At 54.2% G+C, this 20149-nt stretch overlaps 1 protein-coding gene and 2 non-coding genes across 6 annotated transcripts in view; 1 reads left to right on the top strand and 2 right to left on the bottom strand.

The window, feature by feature from the left end:
- Positions 1-4879: 4879 nt before the first annotated feature.
- On the bottom strand, positions 4880-4951 carry TRNAG-UCC. The gene has a single exon. It is a non-coding gene; the product is annotated as a tRNA-Gly (tRNA).
- A 245-nt stretch (positions 4952-5196) lies between these two features.
- Positions 5197-20149, top strand: part of DPP9 (dipeptidyl peptidase 9) — a 36819-nt gene continuing 21866 nt past the window's right edge. For 2 of the 4 annotated variants that reach the window (XR_003511922.1, XM_027547323.1), the window contains exons 1-7: positions 5203-5374; positions 6328-6380; positions 9074-9161; positions 12900-13153; positions 18462-18574; positions 19626-19799; positions 19881-20049. Coding sequence is in view for 3 of the 4 variants with exons in the window: in XM_027547323.1 (XP_027403124.1) it covers positions 9106-9161; positions 12900-13153; positions 18462-18574; positions 19626-19799; positions 19881-20049 (766 nt within the window). In the remaining variant the exon portion in view is untranslated. Of the gene's footprint in view, positions 5375-6327; positions 6381-7671; positions 7869-9073; positions 9162-12899; positions 13154-18461; positions 18575-19625; positions 19800-19880; positions 20050-20149 lie in introns of all 4 variants that reach the window. The other 2 variants (XM_027547322.1, XM_027547321.1) reach the window with 2 other exon arrangements.
- TRNAG-CCC lies at positions 7235-7307 on the bottom strand. Its single transcript has one exon. It is a non-coding gene; the product is annotated as a tRNA-Gly (tRNA).

The raw sequence follows: 20149 nt of genomic DNA, 5'->3' as shown, positions 1-20149 counted from the left end.
TAGTCTATCATCAAGTTGATGTTGTTTAGTCACTAAGTCGTGTCCGACTCTTGAGACCCCATGGACTATAGCTCGCCAGGCTCCTCTGCCCATGGAATTTCCCAGGCAAGAACACTGGAGTGGATTGCCATTTCCTCTTCCAGGGGATCTTCCCCAACCCAGGGACTGAAACCACTTCTGCATTGGCAGGCAGATTCTTTACCATTGAGCCATCTGGGAAACAACTATTTATAAGCTGTGTGACCTTGGGCAAGTTATTTAACCTCTCTGTGTCTCCTTGAGCATGTTACTAAACTCTCCATGCCTGGGTCTCTTCACCCATTAAAAAGGGAGCTTCTGGGGGGTAGTTGGGGGTTTATTTATTTACTTGACTTCGCCAGATCTTAATTGTGGCATGTGGGATCTAGTTCCCTGACCGGGGATGGAACCTGGGTCCCCTGCATTGGGAGTTTGGAATCTTAGCCACTGGACCACTTGGGAAATCCCCTAAAAGAGTATAAAATGTGACATTTTCTTAGAAAGGTTCTGAGCTCACATTTGCTGGAGGTAAAAGGGATCTGTTGCAGACAGCCTTTACAAGAGATGTTTCCCAGACTGAAAACATTGAATCCTTACCCACTTCCCTTCTTTCTTTCCTCTTTCCTCTTCTTCCCTCCAACCTTCCTGAAGGCCCCTGGAAGGCTGAGCACTTTGATAGAATAGACTCTGCCTGCTGAGGCTGCCTGCTTGGGGACAAGGACACTTCTGCAAGTACTGGGGGTGGGTGTTAGGGGAGAGAAATCTAGGCCTCAGTGAGGAGCTGGAAGGAAGGATGGGATGTGTGGCAGGAAGGGGATAATGGTGGGGTGGTATGGATAATGAAAGGTGCCTGTGGTCTGGGCTTCTGCTGACACCTAGTGGAAAGATGAAACTATCGTCATTTTCATTCGAGGCACCTGAGTTTCTAGCCTCCTCAAGGACATCTACTGGACACAGACTCAGAGAAGGGGAGCGACTTTCTGGGCATCACACGGCAGACTGGCTGCCTTGAGTCAGTTTGAAGGACACAAGAAATGATTGTTTAATGAATTCCTTCAATGAGCTTTTAAAAATGTTTTATTTTTATTTTAAAAAATTATTTATATTTTGACTGGGCTGGGTCTTCATAGCTGTGCTCAGGCTTTCTCTAGGTTGCAGCAAGTGGGGGCCACTCTCTAGTTGGGGTAGGTGGGCTTCTCATTGAGTGGCTTCTCTTGTGCAGAGCACAGGTTCTAGGCACGCAGGCTTCAGTAGTTGTGGCGTGTGGGCTTAGTTGTCCTGTGACATGTGGAATCTTTCTGGACCAGGGATGGAACCTGTATCCCCTGCATTGGCAGGCTCATTTTTTTTTAATAATTTAAAAAATTTATGTATTTTTGGCTGTGCTGGGTCTTTGCTGCTGTGTGGGCTTTTCTCTAGTTGCAGCGAGCAGAGGCTACTCTTCATTGTACTGCGCAGGCTTCTTACTGCAGTGGTCTCCCCCGTTGTGGAGCACAGGCTCGAGAGCACCGAACTTCAGTAGTTGCGGTTCCCGGGATCTAGAGCATAGGCTCAATAGCTGTGGCCAGTGAGCTGAGTTGCTCTGCGGCATGTGGGATCCTCCTGGATCAGGGATCCAACTCGAGTCTCCTACATTGGCGGGTGGACTCTTCACTACTGAGCCACTAGGGAAGCCCCAGCAGGCGGAATCTTAACCACTGGACCTTCAGGGAAGTACAAGAAATAATTTTAAAGAAGGTTTTCTTTTTGTTGTTTTTTGTTTTTGTTTTGTTTGCAGATAAGTGACCTCTCAGATCTTGATGCAGGAAAGAACAGGCTTTGCAAGGTTTTGTCTTTCACCAGGAAGCCTACCTGTGTTACTCCATCCCCATAACCAGGTATTTTCACGCCATCCCTTGGTATTTTCTCTCCTCTGAGCAGCTATTCATTTGTTTGTAATTTCAACACATGTTTCCTGAGCCCATACTGACATGTAGGGAACAAAATAGATTCAAACAAACAAATAAACAAATAAGTAACAACAACAAAAACCCTGAACTGGTAAAGCTTACAGTCCAGTGGGGTAGACAGAGGAGAAAGAAGTAAACAGATCTACATATGGGGTTGTTTCAGAGACCAATAAGTCATTGAAGAAACAGTGACATGATTGGGAGTGAATTTATGGCTGTCAAAGTTAGGGGAGAAGATTAAGGTTAGCTGGGCTCAAGGAAGGCCCCTCTTCAGAAGTAGCATTAAAACCAAGACTTGGAGGAGAGGAAGGAACGAGCCCTGGAAATAAGTAGGAGAACGTGGCAGGCACAGCTTGTGCAAAGCTGTATGGTCCTTGGGGCAGGACCATACCTCGTATGGTGGAGGGACAGCGAGCAGGCCCATGTGACTGGAGCAGAGTGAGGGGGAAGGAGAGAAGGAGAGGAGGGCAGGGAGAGGATGGGGCAGGTTGTGCAGGAGCTTATGGGCCATGGGAGGATGTGGACTTTTATCCCAAGGGAAATGGGAGTCCTGGAGGGCTGTGGGTAGAGGAGTAGTGGGGCCTGAGTCGGGTGCTCACAGGTGCAGTTGTTGCTGTAAGAAACCATGTGCTGTGGGGGTTGCGGGGATGCAGGTGACCACACTGGTCCACATGGGCCATGAGGGGGAGGATGAGAGAGATGGTCACATAATAAGTAGTCAGCAAATACTTGTTGAATGAATGAATAGACGGAATACTATGCAGCTGTCAAAAAGGATGCTGCAGAAGAATTTTTAATGGCAAGGGAAGGTGTAGTTGGCAGAATAATGCCCCCCACAATGTCCACATCCTAATGCCCAGAACCTAATGCCCAGATGCTCCCTTCCATGGGAGCACAAGGGACTTTGCAGGTGAGATTACGTTCAGGGTCTTGAGCTGGAGCAATTATTTTGCATTATCTGAGTGAGCCTACCATAATCAAATGGATCCTTGTAAGGAGAAGAGGGGACTTCCCCGGGGGGCCAGTGGCTAAGACTCCAGACTCCCAAAGCAGGGGGCCCAGGTTCAATCCCTGGTCAGGGAACTAGACCCCGGCTTGTTGTGACTAAGAGTTCACATGCCACAACAAAGATCAAAGACCTTGTGTGCTGCAACTAAGACCTAGTTCAGGAAAAGGAAAACTGTGTGCTTTTCAGTGTGATTTTAAAAAAGATTATGTATTTTGCTGTCCTGTGTCACCAGGGATCAAATTGGGGCCCCCTGCACAGGGAGCTTGGAGAGTTAGCCACTGGACCACCAGTGAAGTCCCTCAGTATGTTTTAAGCAATTTTTAATAGTAAATCCCCGCCTCGAGCCTATGTTGAAAGTGTTATCCATATGTTTGCTTCCATTAAACACAGAAACATAAAATTATAAGTTCTTAATGTTGTGAATTTTAATATACCTACTTTAAAGTTTCAATATTTTCAATGATATTCTGGGGGGAAATAGGACTTAAAAATATGTAAAATCAGACATAGAAGGACACACATTTTTGTTCTTGCTTCAGACTGCAATATGGCTTGGTAAGACACTGCCAAAACCTGTCTTGATTTAACATTTTGATATTTTGTCCACTGTGAGGTTGCTTTTTGCCATTAATTTGATATTACTATCTTAGGATAATGTACTAAAATATTATTTATCTTGATTGTTGAGTTTTTTAGAGCCACCTTAATTTTTGCACCTGAGGTCTGTGCCTCACTTTCCTTCTTCTAATCCTGGCCCTGCAAGGGGCAAAAAAAAAAAAAGCAGATTTTAGTAATCTGAATCTAAATCCTTATGATTACCTCCCTTCCTTCCACTATCTCTCTTAAAAAAAGAAATGCTCTAAAATGAGTTAACTCCAGTCAAGATGAAAACTCATTTAAATTATCTTCAATTAACTTCTATGTCCTGATTTTTTTTTTTTTTTTTTTTTTTTCCGCTTCCAAATTCGATGCACCCAGCAGCTAGATCTTTTACAGAAAATTACTGTAGAAAGTGGTTTGGGCTGAAACAGCATGGTTAATATTTGTAGACAGGAAAGGGTTTAGAATAAGGACTCATGAGACGAACTAACGAAACGTTGACTTCAGGATGGGTTTGAGAGCAATTTCTGTCTTGTTCGTTTTAATAGTGTGTTTGTGCTTGTTGAGAGGGGGTTATTTTCCTCCTTCTAGCTTCCACGGCCGGAGAAGGCAATGGAACCCCACTCCAGTATTCTTGCCTGGAAAATCCCATGGATGGAGGAGCCTGGTAGGCTACAGTCCATGGGGTCATTAAGAGTCGGACACGACTGAGCGACTTCACTTTCACTTTTCACTTTCATGCATTGGAGAAGGAACTGGCAACCCACTCCAGTGTTCTTGCCTGGAGAAACCCAGGGACGGGGGAGCCTGGTGGGCCGCCGTCTATGGGGTCGCACAGAGTCGGACACGACTGAAGTGACTTAGCAGCTTCCACGGCGTCAGGCAGAGTGATGGACATTTAGGAAGAGTGGAAATCAACGTGGGGGGACCGAACCAAATGATAGTCATTTCAGGAGCCACAATGTAACAACTTCTGTGACATTGTCTATAATAAACTCAAGAAGTGTGACTCTTGTTCGTTTCCCTAGTGTAGCGGTTATCACTGTCACCTCCCACAAGAAAGATCCCTGGTTCAAAACCCAGATGGAAACACTTAGATATCTTTACTATGGGACTTTAAAATTTACTACAGTAGAAGTTCAGATTAGGGGCTTTTCAAATTTCTTCTTGTTTTTTTTTTTTTTTAAAGCTATTCTGGAATTGTAGAAGTTATTGCAAAGTAATAGAAATACTAGCTTGATGTTTAGGAAATTTTAAATAGACAGTAAAAAAAGAAACTGTTAAAAAGAAAAAAAGCAACCGTTGCGTTGGCCGGGAATCGAACCCGGGTCAACTGCTTGGAAGGCAGCTATGCTAACCACTATACCACCAACGCCCCAGTAAGTGAGAGTTCCTCACAATGCCCTTAGTAAAAGTATTAGCGGTTTGGTTGGGTGATACCAAGTTATCAGGGGTGTCTCTTCCCAGCGTCCCTTCTTCGCACAGGAAGACGCCACCCGTGGCACGTCTCACCCCTCTTACTGCGGGGGGCCCTGCTGACGCGTCTCCCCCAAGCGCCCCGGGCTTCTTGGTACTGGCCGGGCCGCAACCAATCCCAGGCCGCCGCCTGGGCCGCTCGACTTCCGGGTCAAAGGGGCCTGGGCTGCCGGGTACCCCGTGTCCGCCGGCCCCGCTGTGCCCCGCGCCCGCCACTTCCGGGGCCGCAGTCCCTGGCATGGAGCTGCGAGTTTAAGGTGCCGCCGGCTCCGGGACGCCCTGCCCAGCCCGGCTGCCGTCCTCGCGCCGGCCCCCAGTCCCGGTGAGCAGCACCCCCACGCCCCGTCCGGCCTCGGCCGCAACCCTGAACCCGCCATTGACCCGCCCCGCTTCAGTCCCGACTCTGGACCCTACGTGGAACGGCCTCCCCGGGGGCCCTCCGTCCCCGCCCCCGCGCTCCCCGGCCCGGCCGTTGACCGTACGCGCGGTTCCTCCAGTCCTCGCCTCCGTTTCCCCTTCGCCCCGCTTCTCTCCTCACTCTTCTCCCGCCAGTTCCCTCCGCTTGCCCGGCCAGCTCTCAATCTCTCCTCTGCCCGGCCTGACCCGACGTCCTCTCGCATCCCGTTGCTGCCCGGGCTACCGGGCTCTGACCCCTTTCCCGGGGTGGCCGCACTCAATAATGCCTTCTCTTCCCCGTCGGCTCTGGAGGTCCCCACCTTGTTCTCTCTTTATACAGACACATGCTACCTATATGAGAGCAGAGGCCACCGCCCCGCCCTGCGTCCGGCCCCCACCCCTTCACCCCACATCCCCACTGGGTCCAGCCCGCTTCCCTCAGCCTCCTTCCCAGCCCTGTCCAGCCATCCACCCTCTTCCAACAGAGTCTTGACACTTCCCCATCTGTGCGGCAGAAGTGGCTCCTGTTCCTTTGAGCGCATCCCTGCCCCGGACTGTGAGGAAGTCACTTGCCTGAGCGGCAAGCATAAACCTTTACAGGAGCTGGGACTAAAAGCCCAGGAAGGGTGCAGTGTGGTCACCAGTCCCTGTAGTCCCTTGCTGGATCCTGGTCGAATTGGCACCTGGTGGCAGGACTTTCCTGCGGGGTGCGGTCCAGGGCGCGTACACAGCGCTGCGGGGCTGTGAGGCATCATTAAGATCTACTGGGTACAGTGAATCAGGCCCAACCACTGGGGACTCGCCAGTGGCAGGAGCGTGAGGGGGTTAGTCAGTCCATCTTTTAAGTCGCCGCGTTAATGACACATTTACTCTCTCAAGGTCTGTGAACCACATCTGCAGCTGAAATGGAGGCTCTCTGGACCCTTTAGAAGGTCAGTGGGGTGGGGCGGCTGGAGTGCTGGGTATGAGTGAGTGGGGTTTATTTGTCTGTTCCAGGATATAGAATCTGGGAGGAAGTGGTTTTCTACAGCCCTGGGGGACAGTTAGCCTGGCCCCAGGCTAGTGGCTTCAGCTTTGCTCTGGTTGGAGACTTTTCTTTCTATTCAGGAAGAGAAAAAAAAGTGTTTGGTGGATGTGTGGCTACACATGCAGACAGACACACCACGCCCACCCTCCACCCCCCACTCCCCATCTGATAGGGTGCCTGGCACTGGGTTCTGGAATGATGTGGATTCTTGCTCTGAAAGGGGCTTGAGTCCAGTTCTCCTCTTGGAGATTTTAAGTAACTTGTTACTTTGTTATTAAGTACTTGTTATTTAAGTAACTATTGATTTTAAATAACTTGTTCAGATGACAGTATTAACTGCCCTGTGGTTTCTATGTGTGTGATTTTAACCCCTGTAATCTCATTCAATCCTCACAGTAGCATTAGGCATTGGCCCTGCCAACAAACAGGGCATTGATCCTGTTTTACAACTGGGGAAATTGAGGCACAGGGGTGTTAGGCGACTCCTTCAAGGTCGCAGTGGTGGAATCAGGATTTGACCCCAAACCTCTCTGACACCAGAGCCCACGAGTGGTGGAATCAGGATTTGACTCCACACCTCTCTGACACAGAGCCCACAGTTTTCATCCCTGGTCTGCGGTGAAATCGGTGCTGCTTTCTAGTGACGTTTTGCTTCACTTCCAGGTGATTCTCTATCCTGGGACCAGGCGCTGCTTTCTTTTTCTCTTTCAAATATTTACTTGGTTGAGCCAGATCTTCATTGTGCCATGCAGGATCTAGTTCCCTGACCAGGGATCGAACCCTGGGTCCCTGTGTTGGGAGCACAGAGTCTTAGCCACTAGACCACCAGGGAAGTTCCACTGCTTTATTTTTCTTTAACCATCGGGGCGCCTGTCTTGTCAAGAAGGTGGTGGAGTGCCCCCCACACCAATGGTCCCTTTGACTTTAGACAGCATTCAAGTGAGGACAAGGACCTGTTCATTCAACCTGAGATGTCTGTTGAGTGCATCCAGTCTGTCAGGACCACAGTGGGAAAGAGACAAGTGAAGGTCTGCCTCCATGGAGCTGACATCCTCTTGGGAGTGGTCATCTACCCAGAGAGGGGTTCTCAGCCTCAGCTCTAGTGGCATTAGGGGCCAGATTATTCTTTGTGTTGGGAGGGGGTTTATCCTGCTTATTGTGGGGGCTTAGCAGCATCCTTGGTCTCCACCTACCAGATGCCAGCCACCTGCCTCCCAGTCCTGACAACCAAAACTGTCCTCTGGGGACACTGGGCCTCGCTGAGACCCGTCTGCGTACCAGGATCACCTGACCTGCAGAGGCCCTGGGAGGCTGCACACATCTAAGCACACAAACAGAGAAGGGGTGACTCACAGGCCCTGGGGGCCACCCTGGTATACCACCTAAACCACAGGTGATTTACTTTCATGTCTAGTGTGAGGCTAAGAATCTTACTCAGTTTTTGCCCCCCAGACAGTAAACACAGAGTTTCTTCCCCTTGGCACTTAGGACACTGAGACCAGATCATTCTTGGAGAGAGTGGGGGTGGGCTGTCATGGACACCGTAGGGTGATAAGTAGCATCCCAGACCTCACTGACTAGGTGTCAGTAACCGCCCCCGCCCGACCATCAGAACAACCAAAAATGTCAATAGGCATCACCAAAGATGCCCTGGGCAAGGGTGGAGGGCAAAAATTACTCCCACTGAGAACTACTGTCTTAGAATGTGTGCCTGCAGAAATGCTCAGGCATTGAGATGGGGCTGACAGGGTAGCACTTTGGACCGAGTACCAGGAACGACCTCTGAAGAGCTGATACTGGGACCCGAAGGACAAGAGGGAGCAGGTCTTACAAAAAGCAGGGCAGGGGTGTTCTAGGCAGAGGGGCTGGGGAGTGCAAAATCCCGGAGGTGGGCTTGCCTGAATGTTTAGGGAGGTTGAGGCCATTGTCGCTGGAGATGGTGGTCAAGATCTGGGAGGAGTGGGGTCGGAACAGCCATCGGGGAGCAACCACAGTGGCGAATGTGGGTTTATTTGATTCCCCAAAAGTGCAGTGGGTGGTATGTCCCTAGTCATGTGAAACTTGCGTCTTCTCAGGATTCTCAACTGGGGAGAACTGCCTGCTTCCTGGCAAATACCTGGATAGGCCTTCAGATTTCTAATGTTAGCCCCATGAGAAGGACTTCCCTGGTGGTGCAGTGATAAAGAATCCCCCTGTATATGCAGGAGATACAAAGACACAGGTTCGATCCCTGGGTCGGGAAGATCCCCTGGAGAAGAAAAATAGCTGCCCACTCCAGTATTCTTACCTGGAGAATCCCATAGACAGAGGAGCCTGGCAGGCTACAGTCCATTGGGTGGCAAAGAGTCAGATACGACTGAGCATGAGAAGGCCCTTGGTGCTGAGTGTTCTTTGCAGACCAGAGGGCTGCCTTTGGGTTTTTTGGGTTTTTTTTTGGTCACCCCACATGGCATGTGGGATCTTAGTTCCCTGACCTGGGATCAAACTCGAGCGCACTGTATAGCCAGGAAAGTCCCGGGAGGGCTGTGTTTGAAGGGGAGCGAGACCTCGCCCCTCCACACTGCCAGAGCTGTAGCCCTGCGGTCTCCCCCCTCTCAGGCTCACCCACCCTGAGGTCAGCCAAGTGGTTAATGCGGAAGGTTAAGAAGCTGCGGCTGGACAACGTGAACACAGGACATTGGAGAAGGTAAGGGGCGCCTGGGGATCCCTGGTCAGTGGGGATATCGCAGAGGTTCCCGAATTTCCAATGGAATCTTAGGTCTGGAGGGTCTAAGACAAACCTTGGTGGTCCCCAGGTTTCTGGTTTTCCCCAAAGTGTGCTTCTGGCTCTTCTGTGAGGGCGGCAGCATGGGCTAGCAGGGTTACTCAGCCTTGGCATTTAAAAAATATATTTTCATTTATTTATCTGGCTGTGCCGGGTCTTAGTTGTGGCCTTCAACCTCTTAGTTGTGGCATGAGGGATATAGTTCCTGACCAGGGATCGACCCGGCCCCTGCACTGGGAATGTGGAAGTTCCAGCCTTGGTATTTTCGCCACTGGGCTAGGTCCTTCAGTGCCTGCCCTGGCATTGCAGGAGTGGAGCATCCACCCCCCCCCCCCGCCAAGTCATGACAACCCCAAGTGTCCCCAGACATCACCCAGTGTCCCCTGGGGAGGAGACTGAGAACCACTGGCCAGATGGTCAGGATGTGGGCTTGGGGCTTCCTGCCCTTTTTTGTGGGGAAGGTTGGCTGGGCCACTTGACTTCAGAGCCTGCTTTCCAGTCACCTTTAGGGAGAACTCACTTCCCAAGGTTTCAGTGAGGATCAAATACAGTTATCCTCACAAGGCCCAGTCACTCATCCGTTCTACATGTGGGGCCTGGCACAAGAGAAAGTGACCATGAAAATTTCTCAGCTGAGCCAATCTCTGTCAGTATCAGTTTTCTGATCCGCAGGCTCATCTGCTTTCAGTGAGTGCAAGGATCGGGGCAGAGGACGGCAGGCAGGGAACAGAAGACGGTTCTGGAAGACAGGGCTGGCATTAAGTGCGTGATTTGTTACCCAGAAGCGGCCCTGAGTCGGTGTGGTGCCTGTGCATTCAGGCTCCGGTCCACAGTGGGGCTGGGGTCTCCTCTCCCCTGTGCACCGGGTCTGGGGCGGGCATGGGCTGGGCTGCACAAGGACTCAAAGAAGCTGAAGGCCTGGGCGGTGCTAGGGGTGGCCCTCATAGAGTGGAGGATGGCTTGCTGTTTCCGGGGAGCCCCCAAAAGGAGGGGTGCTATGAGGTCCCTGAGGCCACTCCCAGGCATTTCTGGAGCGTGGTGGCACTGGGCCCCACCTCCCTTCGTCTGGCACCTCCTGCCTTCTTGCCTTCCACCTGCTTCCCTCATCACCTGGGACCCTGGCTGATACTCCAGGGGCAGGTGGTTCCAGCTTGAGAAGCGCTGGCTCAGTCAAATCTCAGAAGCCAAGCGGGCCTTGACAGCGTCCCTGCTGGCAGGGCCCGACCTGGGTGCTGGTGGTGGTGTGGGCTGTGGGCAGTCCTATCGATTGGCAAAAAAAAAGGCGTAGGTGGGTCTGGCCTAGGTGGCTTGGAGTCCGCTTTCATTTCCCCAGCTGTGTAAACTCTTGACTGAAGAAGCCGAGCCCCAGCTGACGCTGAATGAGGCAGGGCCGGCACAGGCTTGCTTCCTGAGGGCTGCATTCTGTTCACCTGTTCCCCTCTCCGAGCCTCTCTTTCTACCCCTGGGGAGGAGAGAGGCGAGCCGAGGGCCAAGGCCCAGCAGCAAGTGTTGGCCTGCCTGCGAGCTTGGGCTGCCAAGCCACGTCTAGAAGGTTCCTAGAAGGTCCTCCCGATGTTTCATTTCGTTTCTCATCTCCTGGATCGTGTTTTTGCTTCCTGGGCTCTCTGCACTGATCGGAGGCAAGATCATTTTTATTTTCCTTTGCTGTGGATATAAGCCATGAGATTCCATGAGGGTTTTTGCCAGGTTTGCTTTCTGCCTCTGGGGTCCCCCATGGGAGCACCCGAGGCCAGTTTGTTTTTCTGCCGTGATTGCAGCTGGAATTGTGATGGCAGCGTGGGGCTGGGGGCGAGGCGGGGGGTTTGGCGGTTAGGGGACTTGTCCTGCCTTGGTTTTCTGACCTTGTTGCCAACAGTGCTGGGGCTGCGTGGGCTCTGTAGCGCCCAGCTGGTCCTGGCCCGGCCCCTTCCCAGCCCCGCCCACGGCCCCTGCTGCCGTGAAGGTGAACCGCAGCTCTGTGGCAGGCCAGGACAGGCCATGGGCGCCCCTTGGCAAGGGTGCTATCCTGCCAGGGTTTGCTTTATTTGACCTGAGGCCCCCAAAAGGCTCTGATGGCCTGTGGTCCATGTCTTCAAAGCCAGAGTGGGGGCAGCTGGTGTCTGGGGAGCAGTTTGTTGCCCCTCCCCCAGCTCTGCTGGGTCAGAAAGGACCAAGCAGGGCCCAGTTGGAAAGAGGAGTGAAGATCAGCCTGCAGTGGGTGCTCAGCAGCCATGGGTGCCTGCCATATCTCTTTCTTCTGTCGCCTCTCACAGCGGGCAAGGGATCTCGTACTAGCAAGGAGCAAAGCCTTCTGGAAGTCTTAAGGCCCCCACGTGAAGGTGGAACCCTAGTTCTGTCCACAACTTCTTGAAAGCCAGTTCCTCCTACAAGGGAACATGTACATGTGCCCACAGAGGCGCTAATCCCAGAGGATGAGGTATCCCGGAGTCTAAGCAAGACCTCTGGCTATTTGGTGCCCTCACAAGAAATCCAGGCTGGCCTGCCCATGTTGGCTGGCCTCACCAGACGACCCTGGCTCTTCTAGAACCAGGTCACCGAGGCTGTGTTTAGATTTCCATAAAATAAATATTTGCCTGGCCAGTCTAGTTCAGTCAAGAAGCCGCTAGTGCAGGGGGTGGGGAGGGATTACACAGCAGCAACCTTCCCTGGAGTGGGTGGAGAGAGTGGAGTGGCCTCTGGGGAAGGGGGTGCCTGTCCATCCTCTCACCTGAGGCTCTCTGATGACCAGCAGATGTCTGCCTGGCTCTCTGAGCCCCTCTGGTGAGACAGGACAGCTTCCCCTGCTGGCTGGCGAGCTGACAGCATGGGCCACGAGATCTGCCCATCTGCATCTTAGGCTCAGTTCTTGGGGAGTGAGAGTGTCTCCCAGTAGAGATTGTCACTCTGTGTCTCTCCAAGGAATGCCTCCTGTGCGCCAGGGGCCGTGTGAGGTTCCAGGGACACTGCCATGGCCAGGACAGACAACGTGGGGGCGGGGAGGGCAGGTGGGAACAGGCAGGGGATCCGTGAACAGTCACCATGACAAAACACTCTGAGGGTGGAGCAGCCAGGGGGCAAGTGAAAGATGGATGGACAATTTTGGTCCAGATGGCCATCCACAGCCCTGACAGACACGCTGAGATCTGATTAGAAGCTAGTCCAGTGTGGAGTGGGGCAGAGGTGTTCCAGGAAGAAGGCTAGCACAGACAAAGGCTGTGGGCTGGGAAGGAGCCTGGCTTGTTTGCAAAGCTGAGAGAAGGCCTAGATTGATGAAGGGGGTGAGGTTTGAAGGCCTGGCAGAGGTCAGAGGACAAAAGCCAGCAAAGGCCATGTGAGTGCTTGGTCTTATCCCAGGTGTGTGTGGGAAACCAAGGAAGGGTTTTAAGTCGCAAGGTCAGATTTGCAACACATGTGAGGTTGAGCTGGGAGACAGTGGCAGTGTTTCAGCCAGGAGGTGCTGGTGGTAGGGGTCTGCGGGTTCATGGCTGGAAAGAAGTGGAAGAATTTGAGGTGTCCTCAGGGGCGGGGCAGGGTGCCCAAGGTTGGGCCTGGCCAGGGGAGTCGGGGGTAGGGGGCAGCTTTTGGGCGGAACTTGGGTGCCACCCTGCTTCTCATCGTCTTCCCGCCTGTCCTTGTCTCCCTGCCCCACTCTCCTCGTAGCTTCTCGCTGAATTCCCAGGGGGCGGAGAGGATGGCCACCGGGGCGCTGACGTCTGAGCGCGGCGACGCGGCGGAGACCGAGGACCCGGCCTCCCGCTTCCAGGTGCAGAAGCACTCGTGGGAGGGGCTCCGCAGCATCATCCACGGTAGCCGCAAGAACTCGGGCCTCGTGGTCAACAAGGCGCCACACGACTTCCAGTTCGTGCAGAAGACTGACGAGTCAGGCCCCCACTCCCACCGCCTCTACTACCTGGGTAAGGCCCCAGGCTCCCCGCCCCTGCCACGTTGCTGGGCCAGCCGTTACGCCGTCCTCTGGTCCCCAGAGGTCAGCCAGTCCAGTGAGTCAGAAGGTCCAGACAGAGGTCTGGGCCTGGGGCAAGCTGTTCCGCAAATGGTGTGGTCCCACCCACAGGTGACAACTGTGAGCAGTGATAGCCTGGGGCAAGGGTCCCCCAGGGCCTCAGCTGTGTGGAGGCCAGCACAGAGGGCAGTCCTGCCCCAGCCATGGAGCAGCAGCTCCAGGTTTGGGCCTGGTAGGTGTGCCCACACCCCTGAGATTGTTTCCAGGGCCTGTCAGCTAGGCCCGCCCCCTGAGTCACTTCCCAGCGGCTTGGGTTGGGCCGGGGTGGCTGGTGAGCAATGTGACTCCCCACAGTGGGAGTGGAAGGTCACTCCCGTGGAGCCTTGCCGGCTCATGGCATGTTGAGAAGGACCCGGAGGCTCACAGAGAGGTGGCAGGATTGCATCACCGTGGGCGGATGGTTGGGGGTTTGCTCTCCCAGCCCTCGATCCCCGGATAAGCATATCAGTTGCTGCTCACTTCCGCCTCCTGGGGTGTGCCTCGATGCAGGGCTTCCTACGTCATCGGCAGTTAGGTCTGCGCTTGTGTTCCCCGCTGGCCTTTGGGGCATGGTGTGGCCTTATGCACACCTGTGGCCTGGACAGCCGGACCCTGGGCTGGCTCCTAGGAGGTGGATGACAGATAACCTATTGAGCAAATGAGTATTACCTGAGGGTCTTCCAGGCCAAGAAAGAATGGCACCAGTCCTGTTCCTTTGGACACAGCCTGACCTGTGATTGTTGATCCGAGGCAGGTTTTTAACCCCAGCTCTGAATCTTCGGGGCCAGGTCACTCTCCACATACCCTCAGCCTGATCCCAGTCAGCCCTTGGTCAGTATTGGAATGAGTGATGGAGCGAACGTACAATTGAAGGTCATCCCCCACCCCATGCTGCCCCCATGCTGCCCCCACATCAAGACCCTGACCAGTGCTGCCCTCATGCCAAGGCCTGTGACAGTGACCGTGGGGGCTGCCGGATGCTCTCCCTCCCTGCAGAGGCCCACGTGGAGACCAGATGGCAGTTTGGCAGGCGGAGTCAGAGAGAATGGTCTAGAAGGGCAGGTGAGCGGCGGCTGGCTGTTCTTAGAAATCCAGTTGTGCTGGTGTGCCGCCACACCCGTGGGTGTACAGACCATCTCGGGCGGCTTTCGAGCGTAACTGGGACAGAGGTTATGTGGGCTGCACAGCCAAAAATACTTACTGTCTCTGGCCCCTATGGAAAAAAGTTTGCCAGGAGAGATTAGGGCAGGCTTCAGGTTTCATTTACCCTGGGGAGAGGAAAAAGAGAGAACTGAATGCGGCCCAGACTCTGTGACCGTGGCAAGCTACAGCCTCTCTTTTTCTTTTTCCTGTGGTTCCGTGGTCCCCAGTCCCTTCCCTATCCTGCATGCAGTCTCACTTGGGTCCCTAGCTTGCTCAAGTTCAAGTTGCCCTCCCAGGTCAAGATACTTGTTTGAGTGTCCCAGGATAGCTGCTGACACTAGTGACCCCTGACCTGGTGGTTTAAAATGACCGAAGTGTATTTTGTCTCAGTGCTGGAGGCAGAAGTCTGAAATCAGTTTCTTGACCTAGAGCCAGGCGTCTGCAGAGCTGGTCATCTTCCTGAGGCTCAAGGGGTTGGGGGTGTGTTCTTTGTCGCTTCCTGCTCTTGGCAGCCATCGGCGTTCCTCGACTTGTGGCTGCATTGCTGCAGTTTTTGCCTCCCTGGTCACATCGCCTTCTCTCCTGTGTGTCTGAAATCTCCTCACCTCCCTCTTATCAGGCTCATTAGGCCCCCCCTGCATAATCCAGCCCAATCTCCCCATCTCGAGATCTTTACCATAATCCCAATGGTAAAAGCCCTCTTGCCAGGCAGGTACCATGCTCACCAGCTCCCGGAGTTAGGATCTGGGCGTCTTTGGGAGCCATCATTAAGCCAACCACAGAGCTGCCGAAAGGGCAGAAACGCTCTGAGTTACTCTGAGCCTCATAGTAAAGATGTGGGTGTTAGGGACCTCCTCCAGCCCGCCCCGTGCCTCCCAACACTGAGAAGCCTGAGCTAAATGGAGTCCAGGCATCCGCTTCATGTGTTTCTCTCTGCGGCTCCACTCTCACTTCCCACCTGCCTTCTGCTGCCACACTCCCAGGATCGCATGCCTGGTTCCGGCCACCAGCAGAAACTGACCACCTTTCTCTGAATATGATTCGCTCCATGTAGGTCAGATGTCCACTCCTCTGGTCGGCCTCAGCCTGTGCACGGGTCTGGGCCTGGGGTTTGCAGAAGGTTCTGAGAGCCCACCCCAGGGGTCTGGGCCAGCTCCAGACAAGGGCGGTAGAGCCACTGAGACCCCGAAAGGTGCCCAGAACAGCCCAGAGCCATCCCGCTTCTCTTGGGCTAGATCACCCTTGAGCTGATCCAGTGTGTATCACTCAGCACCCTGGGGTGCCCTTGACCTCACGTCACATCCAGGTTCCTGGATCAGGTCTCCCCCGAGCCCCCGTGTATTTATAGTTCAGTGCTGGGGGAGTCCTGGTAGTAAGACACGTTTATGGATTGAACAGAAAGGACCTCCCAGGTTGATGCCCAGCCTGCTCTGGTGCTCTGAGCATGTGGCCTGTGCCCCTGCTCCTCCGGGACCCCTTCCTCCCTGGCGAGCCCCATCACCACCCTTTGGGAAGTCTCTCTTGGAGTCCAGTGCGTGTGGGACAGAGCAGAGAAGAGAACATGCCTGCTGCTGTCCCGGAAGACGGGCTCCGGTTCCAGGGCTCCACTGCTCCTTAGTGGGTTGGCTCTTCCCTGCTGCAAATGGGTGTCACGTGTCCAGTGGAGGAAGGCACTGGGCCCCAGATGGCACTGGGAGTCCCTTCAGGCGTAAGGGAGATCTCTCGTGTTCTGTGTCCAGGTCCTGGGCCACCTGACATGCTGGGGGGCTTTGGGATGGGGTGCTGAGATGGTGGAGCTGGTAAGAGAAGTGACAGCAGAAGTCAGGGGCCGTGCTCAGCCATCCCAGACCCTCACTGTGCACACCGATCCCCACCAACACCAGGGCCTGGGCAGCTGCTTCAGGGAATGTGCCAGAGCGCATGTCCCTTTTCATGTCAGTACTTATTAGTCAGTGGGGAGGGGAGGTGTCTCTGGTGTTCTTTGGTAGGGCTGCACCACCAACTTCCTGTCTGGAAGGCTCGGGCTCCCAGAGAGCCTGTGGACCGGGGCTGTTCAGAGCCCATGGTGCTTGGTTGAGAATGGCCACCTGCCCCCTCCCAGCTGTCCACGCTGGCCCCCACACTGGGCCTTGTTTGTTGTTTAATTGAGAAGTAATTCACGTCCCATCAAATCCCTTCTCTTAAAGGCAGATGGCACGGTGGTTTTGGGTACAGTCAGTCACAGGATTGCGCAACCATCCTCACTGTCTAGTTCCAGAACATTCCATCACCCAAGGCAATCCCCATCCCCATGAGCGGTCACTCCCCATCCCTGCCCCCAGCCCTGGCAACCACTGACTCGCTTCCTGTCTCTGGACTTGCCTGTTCTGGACATTTTACAAGAAAGGAGTCACCCACCACATGATTCCCGTCCCCATTTGTCTTGTGAACTTCGGAAGGAAGATGTCCCCGTGGGTGGCCTGGGTGGGCGGTATAGAGTCTGTGTCTTGAGCTGAGGGTGAGTCTAGCTGCGGCAGCTTAGAGCAGCAGTTCCCAACCTTTTTGGCACCAGGGACCAGTTTCATGGAAGACAGTTTTTCCGCCGACTGGAGGTGGGATGGTTTCAGGAAGATTCTCATGAGGAGCTTGTAACCTGGGTTCCTCTTTTGTGCAGTTCACAGTAGGATTTGCTCCTGAGAGACTAATGCTGCTCATCTGACACGGGGCAGGGCCCAGGTGGTAACACAAGCAATGGGAGCGACTGTAAACACAGATGAAGCTTTGCTCACTAGTGCTCCCCTCCTGATGTGAGGCCTGGTTCCAGACGGGGTTAGGGACCCCTGGCTTAAAGTCCTTAGGTGTTGAATTGTGAACACTTCTCACTTGTACGTCCAAGTTGGCTTTGCATTTTCACTTCTTTACCAGCTATACTTCATGAGTAAACTGTCACGAGTCGAAAATGCAAGTCGCTTGCTGTATTGAGAAGCTACCTATAAGAGTCACTGTGGTGGGATGGGTATTACTTATGAAGCTCTGTTTAGCTCTAGAGGCACCAAACTTGGGGCCCCAGCCTCCAGTCTTAGAAGTGAGGGTGCATATGAGGCCAGGAGACCAGTACCAAACCCAGTCTTCCTCCTGGAGGAGTTTGGGATTGAAAAGGGGTCAAAGAGAGGCGCCCACTCTCTGTGATCCACTGTCGGTCATGGTGCATTCCTGGCCACAACCTGCTTCCAGGGAGCCCTGCCTCAGTCCCCCAGCGTGGTACCTGGAGAGCAGGGACCCCCAGGCTCCCCGAGAGAACCATCCTGCTCCCACAGCCATCATGCCATTGTCCATCAAGGCAAAGACACTTCAGGTTGGAAGATGTGTCCTTGCCGTATTTGCTGCTGTCTGTGCTGAGCGCTCTATATTTCTTCCCTCATTCACCCACACAGAGTTCTCCCCAGGCAGCCACTCTGCTCTACAGATCAGCAGCTCTCAGTCGGGTGCTCCTGCCCCAGGAGACGATGCTCAGTCGTGTCTGGGGACATCCTGTGGTTGTCACACTGATGGGGCTCTTGAGGGTAGGGCCAGGGAGGCTGCTTCACACCCTCCAGTGCCCAGGATGGCCCCGCAGAAGCTGACCAACCTGGTGTCAGCACTGCAGAGCGGGAGGGGCTGGACTTGAATACACTTCTTCCTGTCATTTTGGAGTTTTGCCCTTCCTCTGATCCGAGACTAATTCCTGGCCTTTGCAAGAGCCCATAGTAGAGCAGGATACATGACCGGAGCCCAACCTGTGGGAAGTTGGGGATCACTAACCCCCCTTTGTCCTCTTGGGTGCTTTTTGTTCAGTAACTGAGGCTGACATATTTGGCTCTAACATTTCAGGTGGAAGAGCCTGCTGCTCCTGCTGGCCAGTGTAAATTCTGTCTATGGATTCTCTGGGGAGGGACGTGTGGCCAAGGGGCTGAAGAAGCGGGAGGAGCCAGCCGGGCCCAGTCCCAGGAGCCGTGGGGAGTCTAGGTCCTAGGACTGTCCCACCTGAGGCTCTCTTCCTGCCCTGAGCTAGGCTAGAGTTGGCAAGGGTGCCCACTCTGCTTTTTTCTCTTCCCCACAAGGGATGCCTTATGGCAGCCGAGAGAACTCCCTCCTCTACTCCGAGATCCCCAGGAAGGTCCGCAAGGAGGCGCTGCTGCTTCTGTCGTGGAAGCAGATGCTGGATCACTTCCAGGTGAGCCCCATGGTTGAGTTGGGCCCTCCCTGTGGCTGAGGCGGGCAGGTGCACTTGGCCTCTGAGGGGGTCCCAGCCTTTCCCCTGGGGAGGAGTGCCTGGCCCTGGACACCTGCCCTACGCCCGCCCTCCCCTTCCCCCTGGGCACCCGAACCGCAGCACAGGCTGGTGATGACAGCGCCTGCTGGAAGCACCTCTCCCTTTAAAAGCCTCATCAAAAGCGTGCGAGTAACTTGGGCTTGAGGCCCTTTTATAGATGTTTAACTAATGACCCATGTGGTCCAATTCATCTCGCTTCCAAAGAGGATGTGGCTGGTGAGTGGGGAGAGTGCCTCTTGTACTGGTTTACACTGACTGCTTTTGGATCATAAACATATGACAGTACTCTGGGGAGAGGACCCATGCAGCTCTCTCCTCTCTGCTTGTCGCCTGTCCTGGACAGAAGCCACCAAGCCCACCAGCTCCTATTTGCATGGCTTTCCTTGCAGCAGGGGTGGGGGTGGAGGGGTGCTCATTTTGCTTTGGATTCTGCTCTTGAAAAACACATTTCTGGGATCTCTCTTCTGCAGTCCAGTGGTTAGGACTCCATGCTTCCACTGCAGGGGGCAAAGGGTCAATATCTAGTCGGGGAACTAGATCCTGCAGGCCTTGCAACGCTGCCACAGAAAAAGAAATTTAAAAAATAAAAATGTGTTTCTTCCTTTTAATGTTTCTCTGAATTCCCACGTGATGTTCAGAATTCTCCGTGGGGCAGCTGCATGGTGTCCCCCATAATGCACCCGCTCACCTGCCAGCTGCCCCCCCGACCCCAGGTCAGGCATCTGGGTGGTCCTGAATCTGCTGGTCCCCTCCCCCGTGCAGAGAGTGGGAATGTGTGGTGGTGGGTGGAATGAGCTCAAATGTTCTTGCAGAAAGGGGCTGTGATCGAATATGGAGGGCGGGGTTCTGTAGGGTGGCACTGGTTGGGGGCCCGGCCCCATCTGTCTGGGAGAGAGTCAGTGGGGAAAGGGGGCCGGGGCTGCTGACGCCGATGTCCCCCTTGTGTCCCCAGGCCACACCACACCACGGGGTCTACTCCCGGGAGGAGGAACTGCTGCGGGAGCGGAAACGCCTGGGCGTCTTTGGCATCACCTCCTACGACTTCCACAGCGAGAGCGGCCTCTTCCTTTTCCAGGCCAGCAACAGCCTCTTCCACTGCCGGGACGGCGGCAAGAATGGCTTCATGGTGAGCTGCGCTTGCTGGTGGGGAGGGCGGGGGAATGGCTGGGGCATCCCACCCTGCTGAGCCAGGCCCCTCTCTCCGCAGGTGTCCCCCATGAAGCCCCTGGAGATCAAGACCCAGTGTTCGGGGCCACGGATGGACCCTAAGATCTGTCCCGCCGACCCTGCCTTCTTCTCCTTCATCAACAACAGTGACTTGTGGGTGGCCAACATTGAGACGGGCGAGGAGCGGAGGCTGACCTTCTGCCACAAGGGTGAGGCTGGGTTGGGGGTGGGGTGGGGGTGGACTCAGGAGCGACCGGAACACCACCACCACTACCTACCAATCCCCTCCCTGTGTCCCTATGTGGAGGG

The sequence above is a fragment of the Bos indicus x Bos taurus genome, chromosome 7 (genome assembly GCF_003369695.1).
Source record: "Bos indicus x Bos taurus breed Angus x Brahman F1 hybrid chromosome 7, Bos_hybrid_MaternalHap_v2.0, whole genome shotgun sequence".
NCBI lineage: Eukaryota > Metazoa > Chordata > Mammalia > Artiodactyla > Bovidae > Bos > Bos indicus x Bos taurus.
Note: the sequence above shows the minus strand (reverse complement) of the source record. Positions and strands in the feature narration are given on the sequence as shown.